This window comes from Aplysia californica, unplaced genomic scaffold, assembly GCF_000002075.1.
Source record: "Aplysia californica isolate F4 #8 unplaced genomic scaffold, AplCal3.0 scaffold00308, whole genome shotgun sequence".
NCBI lineage: Eukaryota > Metazoa > Mollusca > Gastropoda > Aplysiida > Aplysiidae > Aplysia > Aplysia californica.
The window spans coordinates 289,738-299,330 of record NW_004797578.1 but is presented as its reverse complement, the minus strand read 5'-3'; the positions used below and the strand labels follow the sequence as shown (position 1 = coordinate 299,330).

The 9,593-nt window shown below is 38.3% G+C and overlaps 1 protein-coding gene across 1 annotated transcript in view; it reads left to right on the top strand.

Annotated features, from left to right (window-relative positions):
* The window catches only part of LOC101863520, a 10,138-nt gene extending 7,950 nt beyond the window's left edge, over positions 1 to 2,188 (top strand). The window contains exons 6-7 of the mRNA XM_005102025.3: positions 1,428 to 1,570; positions 1,986 to 2,188. Coding sequence (XP_005102082.1) covers positions 1,428 to 1,570; positions 1,986 to 2,136 — 294 coding nt within the window. The 3' untranslated portion in view covers positions 2,137 to 2,188. The remainder of the gene's footprint in view (positions 1 to 1,427; positions 1,571 to 1,985) is intronic.
* Positions 2,189 to 9,593: the final 7,405 nt, after the last annotated feature.

Genomic DNA, 9,593 nt, shown 5'->3' with positions numbered 1-9,593 from the left:
ACCCACCCCCGCCCCCTTCCCCGACCGTTTAGACATCACCACATGAGTCTCTGGAAGTACTTGCCCGTTTGTTGCACGGTCATTAACAGATGTGCATTGAAATGTGATGTTTGATGAAAATAGGTAAACTTTTTTATGTTTAAGGTGAATGAATGCTGTATATATCCTCTTAATTTTTTATCCACGTATGGCTAGCATCCAAGAAAGTGTGTCAGAACTTTAGTTTCCAGAGTCCTTCCTTAATGGGCTTTTATATTTTGTTGGTCATACAATGCAGCTTTTAGACTGGCATGCAAAAATCTCACTAGATTTAAAAGAGCGATTTATTTTTACCCGATTTCGGCAGCGGACAGATAAAAGTGAAAAAGCTATAGTGTCTTGTTTTTCCTGTTGTTAGTGCATCTTTCTTGTACTGCAGCTTATTCCACTTAATGTCATGTGTCAAGAAATTTTAGCTCTTCTTATTGCAGTTATGTATGTGTGTATGTATGTACGTTTGCCACTGTAAACCAAATTGCCCTTCTGGGATCAATAAAAGTGTAATCTATTATTTATTTATTTTATTATAATTTATTTACTTTTCATTTGACAAGGCAACAAATACACACATTTTTATGTTCAACACAGAAAATGCAAAATGAAGTTCAACATCCTCCCTACTTAATAATAATGGGACTATAGAAAGCAATAAATGGGAAGATATTAGGTTTTTCTAAAATGAGAAATTTTGGAATGGCACCTGTATAGTAAGTGATGTTTGTCCTTCTTTGGCGAAGATGACCTTGACGTCACATCACTGGAGGGGGGAGGGGTGGGTTGTGTGCAGAGATGGCTGATCAGGCCGATCTTCGCTCGGAAATGCCTGTTGCAGTGAGGGCAGGGGATGTTTGGGACTGAACTAGGCTGGAAGGTAGGGCTCTCTCGGTCTTGCTGAGAAAATTTTTAGAGAAGAAAATTTTTCATTGTTGTCAGGTTTCGAACCTAGGACTGTATAGTAAGTAGTGAGTATAAGTTATGGGACTAATGCCATTTTTTGTGTTACCATGGACCTGAAAACTGTTCCTTATCCCTTGTTTTCTCACTCTTCTCTTCTCTCTTGCGCTTTTTAAAACTCCCAGTAGTGGGTGGTTGGCAGGTGGTCTGGTGTGGTTTGCTTTTTCTTTCCTATCATACAACTATCATCCTTATCTCCCCTCCTTCTTTTTTGTTTGTTACTCTCTTGTAACACCTCTAATCTTCGGCATTTATATGACCTTATTATGCTACAAGTGCCATAAAATGCTTACTAAAACAAAATAACTCCCAGTGGAGCATACGCCATCAACAACATTTCTCCAGCGAAGCCTGTCCTGTGCATCCTTCTCTGGCCGTTTCCATGATGTCCCTGCCTTTTCCCTTGTTTATCAACGATACAATGTGTCTCTCAGAAGTCCCTGAGTCTCCTGAAGATGGACGTTGAGAACAACGAGTGGGCGATCCTTGACAACATGCTCTCCGAGGGCTTGTTGGAGGGGCTCCCTCAGATTCTGGTGGAGTGGCACATCTTCTCCGACAGCCCGGCTCATAGCAGGTGAGGCACAGTTGGACATTTGTGGGTGGTTGGCGGGTGCTCTGGTGCGGTTTGCTTTTTGTTTCCTATCAAACATCTATCGTCCTTATCTCCCCCTCCTTCTTTTTTGTGTTTGTTACTCTCTTGTAACACCTCTAATGCTTATTTGACCTTATTGTGTTGCAAGTGCAGTAAGACGTTTACTAAAACTAAAAGTTAGACATTTTTTCTGGGACGTTTGTACTTCTACGTCACCTCTCTGATGGAATGTTGTCATGACGTAATAACACCTTGTACAGTCAGGTGTTTCATTTTAGTAAGGTATTCAGTCCCCCAGTAGACATACAGTGTTGCAGCAATTGCTTTCAAGTGGGGATATGCGCTATGCAAATGCTATTTATTATTATTATTATTATTATTATTACTTTGCTTCCAGGTTCGAGAAGATGTACTCTGATTACAACAAGTTTAAGACGATTGGCTTCCGCAAGTTCTGGATGCGTAATGAAGGTCGGAACCACTGGCTTCCCAAGATGACTACTCAGGCAGAAACTGCGTGGGTGAACACCAACTACAAAATACTCTAAAATAAAATGTGATGGCATTGTGGGTTATACAAGTTTTTGGATTGTAGTCTCCCAAAAAGAAATATTTAAATGCTGTGAGATGCTTGTGTCTGTTGGAATGGATGTTGTGCTTCGAGGATTTTGTTTCTTTACATGCGTGAGAATTGTGTTTGTTGACTATCGTAAGTATTTTGTTTATTTACAAGCTTTATTTTATTTGTTATTTGTGATGGTACCTACTTATGTTATTCCCTGCTAGTATTTTTTCGATCTAACCTTTTTCCCTTGTGACCATGTGTCTTGAGGGTATGTTTTTGGGGGTTGTTTTTTTTAAAGTGGGTTTCATACATTCCTGTATTTTGTATATATAAAGATATATCATGTCGGGTATCATTGTCATGACTTCTGTTCTGACAAATGTGAGGCGTGCTGACAAAATGAGATACTTCTCGCATTTTAGGTCGATGGAAATAGATACGTCAAATTTATAGGTTGGATTTTTACAATCTATTAGTTTCAATATATATAAAAGTGGACTTGGGAAGCTTTGTGCACAAACTCCTCCTTTATTACCTAACCCACTCCTTTGAAACTTTGCCGGCATCCACAGCATCCGTGTGGCTAGGACTAACTTTAAAAAAGTCCACGCAAACTGCTTTCCCCGATTTTTCCAAAATGCTTTGTTTCGTCCACACAGAGTTCTTATCTTGGGAAAGTCCGTCTTCTCTAAGACGCCATTGTAAACAAGTGAGGTTTCCGTTCAATAGAAGCGCGCATTGGTCCCACACCTTTGAAATTATGAAGTGTACAACCTCGAAGGCGGAATAGAGAATTAATCTATACATCTATTATATATTTGGCAACTTGGAAACACATGTGTCACTTTTCTCTCAAGATTTACTGCTCCATTCCAGTAGAGTGTAAATATAGTAGTAGTAGGCCAATGACTTTCAGTTGATGTTGATGCACCGATCATTCCTTTCATCGAAAGGGGGCCCAGCTAGTTAAATGGTAAAAGACATGTTAAATTTGAAATGGATAGCATTGGTTTAGAATGAAAAAATATGACCCTTGTGATGATTTTTTTCCTGATATACTCCATTCATGGATTGCGAGAAGTAACTCATTTTGTCAGCACACCTCACAAATGTGAATGGGTATTTTCTTCAATTGGTTGCCCTTGTACATGTGTGCATTGTATAGTTGTTCTGTGGAACCTGCCTGTGTGAATTTAGTGGGTTCAGTCTGATGTGGGGTAGGCCCAAAACAACCTACTTAGGGAACCTAAACAAATGGGTAACGGGGAAAGATCAGGAAGCCTAGCTTTTTTGAGAGCATCCGAGCAAAGGAATGAATGGAGAACCATGATCGCTGATGTCTGTCGCAGATCTGGCACTGGATGATGATGAGTCAGATGTGTTTGTGCTGTGATGTCTTCTGGACTAAAGAAATATCCTGATTGATTTGTTCCAAATGTTGGTCTCCATGCCATTCTTTTTGAATTAAGTCTTTATTCGTTTTTACTCTTTTGTCATCTTTTTTTTGGTGTGTATTAAGCTTTATACTGTTTTTCTTGGAATCATATTTTAATGCTCACTTGTGTTCTAAGGTGTTCTCAACCTTTTCAGCACATTCCAGAACTGATGTGTCTTACTTTTGAGATTGTTACCCTCAGTAAAGTAGGCCTACACCTACTGCATTGATTTTCAAGAGAATGTTATTACATATATATGTATTTACACAAGATGGTCCAAAAGTCTGGGTCCATCAGCTGAAAGATATATTTGAAAATATGAAATTCATGGTTCACTTCCAAGTTTTCAGCAACCTTTTTTTGTTCCTGGCCAACATGTACAAGGCTACACAACATACAAGATGCTCCCTTTATATGGCACTCCCCAAAGTTGCCATAAGAACTCAAAATGTGAATACAGAATGGCACTTGCATCTGATGGGATGTGAATATATTACGCATCACAGCTTTTAAAAAACTTAAGACTATCAACTTACTACACTGCCTGAAAACAAGGCATGACATGTTTAATTTGTGAAACACATGACTCATTGACTGTTGTTTTGGCTCTCAATGCTTATCCACAATCTATGACCTACATGAGATTTTGCACTTTGGTCCAAATGTCAATAATAATTGTCATGGAACTTTTTTGTCTGAAAAGTTAATTTGTTTTGCTTTCTGAAATAAAAGTGAGTCTTGCAATTGACCTTCCCTATTGCCACATTCAGAACACAAAATATTGGCCTGGCGCAAATGTGGAAGACCCTCCAGCATGGAAAAATTCAATCTGTGAATTGTTCTCAGATCTGATGGAGTCTTTCTAATAGATAACATTTGTATAGCGCTAATTCCCGCTCAACAGCAAGCTCTATGCGCTTCACAATCTATACTATTACCCCAGCAGACCTGAGAGCATTCTGAAACAACCTCAACTTCCTGGGAAGCATACAGTGCAAGCAACCATTTATAGGCGCTAAAACACTAACATTCTGACAAGATCTTTCACTGTCTACAATGTGCATGGTGTATATTTATTGTCTCAAGCATTGTGTCCTTGGATGGCTGTATCAAATGCTGCAAAATCAGCATTTTTTTAATGTTGTGATTTATGGTCTATTGCTCTTGGAGTACTAATGTAATCCAGTAAACATAATATATGTTCGAATTGGAAAGATATGTGGATATCGTAATGCTATAATTCTGTCATTATTTAATGAAATTTATTTATACAGGCAAATGGAAAAATACTTATATTTTTTTTAAAATTGAAATGATGCTCAGTGTTTTTGTTATCCCAAGAGTCATCTGCTTTCATTCTGTTCTCTTTAGTGGAGTCGCTGAAGTGGAGGGTGGCACTTAAAGTCCTACTACTTTTCTCTTCATTGTAGTTTCTGTCTGTTAGTTCTTTCTTTTCCTTTTGTTCCCAGCATTTTATGACCATACCTTGGTCAATGTGCTTCTCTTTACTGAAGCTTCAGCTCTTTTGTTTTTCCTTTTTTTAAGAAGCAGAAGAGACTTTTAAGGCTTGAGATATTCATGTGTGTTTTTCTTTCTGCTGGAGAGTTTTGTGTGTTTTATGAACAACAAATATGTCTTATATGGCAAAAGGGGAAAAATTGTTTTGTTATTGCTCACTATTTCACTTTGTGTAAACTTGTCATACAGCATTTCTCAGGGAGGATTATTCAAAACTAGAAATATATATATTAGAGATGGGCAGGAAGCGCTTTTTCCTTCCCGAGCGAGAAGACCGAGAAGCGGACCTACTTCTCGCCGGGACCGGTCCCGGTCCCGAGAAATGCTTCTCGTCTCGTGACCAATTTCTCTTCTCGCCCCGAAGTACGAGCAATTCGCTCAGCGAGAAGGCCGGCCGTGGCCGAGATTTCTCTTCTCGCGCTGTTCGACGGGCAACTCGCTTAGCGAGAAGGCCGGTCGTGGCGGGGATCTAAACTAGGCTAGCCCTGTTGCGCTGGCGCAGGCGGTGAAGGAAAGCAGGCTGGCAGCAGGGAGACCTAGGCCTAGGCCCTGATCAACTCCCCACTCGCCTCGTCTCGCCACCCTCTCCCCTCCCTTTCATTTTCACACACAGGACGGCACGATGAGGGGTGGCACCGTCTGCGTGTCATATCTCGCCTCTCACTCTCTCACTCTCGTTACTGTTACTCGTTATGTCAAGCCAACGAGCAGTATCGCTTCTCAGTACCGGGCAGTAGTTTAGTGCCCGGGAAGTGACGGGAAGGGCATTTTTCGCGAGAAACGAGTACTCGGCTCGTCTCGTGCCCGCCTCTAATATATATATATATATATATATATACACAATCAAACCTATGTGCGATGACCAGCTATTGCGAGGGGACAAAAATGATCATCATAGACAGGTGGTCCTCTTGAACAGTGTCAGTATGAGTGAGAAAAAGTACGGCTGAACCTGCTCTCACTTGTACAAGACAATCAATTTTACAAACGACCACTTCCCTCTTCCTCCCCCAAATTCTTTTTTTTTTACTATAATATTATATTGACTTTGTCCAAGAGGATCCGTTGGCTAAGATGACCACTTTTCCTCTCAACGATGAGTTTTGGACAAAAGTTCGGCTATATAAAATGAACCGTTCGGCGACGGAACTTAATATATATCTATTTTTCGGGTTTTTAGAAAATTTAAGATTCCTGTTCTTCACTCATTCACTGAACAATCTTGAGCAACTTTGGTTTTAGAGTAAACATGACATGATGTAGGCTTATTTGATATTTGTTAATTGATGAAATCTGTACTGGATTCTTATCCTTTAATGAAGTTGATGAGATCTCCATACATTTTTGACAAATTTGAAATATTTTCGTGGTAACAGGAATTTAGTGTTAAGGGGCTTGGTGTTCAATTGTAGGTCTACTGTATATGTTAATGCTTCTATGTGTTACTTCTTTTGGAAAAAAACTGTATCTGAAATTTCTTTAATGAAAATGTTCTGTTAATTCTATGATCTGACTTCCCATGTCCTCCTTGAAACTTTTGCCAATGAACTTTGTGCCTGGTTTTCTTGGACGCATGTTGTTTTTATACTCTGTACAGTCTGTTGGATTTTTTAATACAATTACGACAAATTGATGTTAAATTTTGTAACGGCCGTCCAATTGCTGAAAAGGAACAGGAGAAGAATGTCAATTTGCCTGTCCCCGTGGTTTTATTCACCCTGCATAATTTAGCAAAATTTGATCTTTTTTTGCATAATTTCTGATTATTTTCCATTATCATTCTTTGTTAAAACTAACAGAATCTTAAAACTAACAGAATCGCATAATTTCACATTTTTGGGCTCAGTTTGCTTAATTTCACAATTTTTCTTGACTAAAACGACGGGGACAGATTTGCTATATCCTTCAGCATAAATTTTGTTTGTATTCTTGATCGTGTAGTTTTGTAGTTTTTCAATGATTGTCACGACAGTGATGCTTTTATTTTTGTCTCATTCTTTCTATATTACCATCTTTCCGTTTGTGAATGTTGATATGATTTTATTTGATTACGATACTAGCTGTGCTGAAGTGTAAGCAATATCTCCACGTCTGTTGATTGGGACTTAATAAAAACTTTTTTCCAGAGTATGTCCACTTTTTCATATGGGTTTGTGGAGTATGATCTCAGATGAAGCTCATATATATGCATATATTTCTTTTGATTTATCTACTTATAAATGTATTTGAAATTGAAATTGTTCTACGTTGTGTACAGACTTTTTTTTCTTTATGTGTTTTTATATGATTTCAAATGTTTATATGACATTGCTTTTGGGCATTTGATAGTTGTTTTTTTACGGGATTGTGTTTTTAATTTTAAAAACTTTTGAAATGAGTTTTTTCCTTGGAAATTTTTTTTACTCTTTTGAGACCTACAGTTATATGGAATTTAATTTGATTGATTGTGCTCCAGGTGAGTAACCTGCCTGATGCCACATAGTGACATAGTATAGCATGAATATTCCTAGCTGCAAACTATACACTTAGGATGACTCATAACTTGGGATGCAGTACAGATTCCAAAATGCGTGTTCCAGGAATTGGTAACAAAAGTGTTTGTCAATTTTTTCCATGGTTCCAACTTGTTACCTACTGTCACATGTCAGGTGTCATTGTCATGACAGATGTGATAGGAACAAATGTGAGGCCTGCTGACAAAATGAGATACTTCTCGCATTTTAGCTAGATGGAAATATATATGTCAAATTTGTAGTATAGGTTGGATTTTTACAATTTATAAGTATTAAATAATAAAAGACATGTTAAATTTGAAATGGACAGCATTGGTTTAGAATGAAATAATATGACCCTTGTATATCATTTTTTTCTGATATACTCCATTCATGGATTCCGAGAAGTAACTCATTTTGTCAGCACGCCTCACAAATGTGAATGGGTATTTTCTTCAATTGGTTGCCCAAGTTTTTTTCCTTGGAAATTTATTTTGCTGTTTTGAGACCTACAGTCATATGGCATTTAATTGTTCTGATTGTGCTCCAGGTCAATAACCTGCCTGATGTCACATAGTATACTGTCCCTGTGGTTTTATGCACCCCGCATTTTAGCAAAATTTGATCTTTTTTTGCATAATTTCTGAATAGTTTCGTTTATCATTCTTTGTTAAAATTAACAGAATCACGTAATTGCACCTTTTTTTGGCTCATTTTGCATAATTTCAGAAATTTTTTTACATAAGACGACAGGGACAGATAGTATAGCATGAATAGCCCTAGCTTCAAACAATACACTTAAGATGACTCATGACTTGGGATGTAGTACAGATTCCAAAATGCATGTTTCAGGAATTGGAAATAAAAGCGTGTTTGTCAATTTTTACCATCTCCTGAGTTTGCTCTATAATAAAGAGATTATGGTTTTATAGACAGAGGTAATATGAGGGTTGTTCGGAAAGGAAAGTGAAAATGACCAGAGAATCAACCATTTTATTGTGACCCAAACAAAGCTTTTACCTGAGATACTAACATTAAAGAGCTACTTTCCTCTGTGGTGTTCAAAATCAATGCATGTTTCCAACAATGCATGAGAGAATAGATGCCTCCCATGAAAAAATCCCCATCAAGATTTTGGAACCAAGTTTACAGTGCCTTGTGGATTAAGTCTTCGACTTTGTCAAAATTGTTGCCTGCTGAGTGTCATTTGAGGAGTCCAAAAATGAAAGATGTGGTAGTATGAAGGTGCCAGACCAGGATAAGACGGAGGATGTGGCAAAATTTCCCAACTCTACTTTTGGAACCACTCTTTGGTCATGTTTGCGGTATGTGCGGAGGCGTCATGCTGTCGAGTGACACTTTTTTTACTCGAATGTCCCAGTCTCATCCATCGAACTGTCTCTCTCAGTTTGTTGAGTCTTTTACACTATCAAAAAGTTTTCGTGTTTTGTAGCCTACAGTTTTTACTTTCTTGTGTTTGTGTCTTTCTTTCCATTTGAGAAATTCCACTTTTGTCGTTGCCAGCACTTTAGTAGTACATACATGTACAGAATTCATTCTCTAATAATGAGTCAATGTCAGAAGTTGTTTGAAGAGCAGCCAGTGTGCTCCTACTCTTCATAATACATGTATGGCTCTTTTCGTCTATGCAGACGGTCAGTTTAGCTTAAGATGGTCTCAAAGTTGCCTTCATGCAGCTTCTTTCATGGCTAATTCTTCCTATGTTTGAAGCGCAGATTCTGTCGCATTGCTTGCATGTCAGTGACATAATACATGTATTAGTATTGTTATACGTCGAATTTTCTTGTTCAATTCCACAAGTCCATCTCACTACTCTACTCTGATGAATGGTACTCTTCCCTCCACCCCCTTCTTTCTACATATTTCTTTCCCCTCTCTCTCTCTTTCTTTCTCTCTCTCTCTCTCTCTCTCGCTCTCTCTCTCTCTCTCTTTCTCTTTCTGTCTCGCTCTCTCTCTCTCCCTCCTCTCTCTCT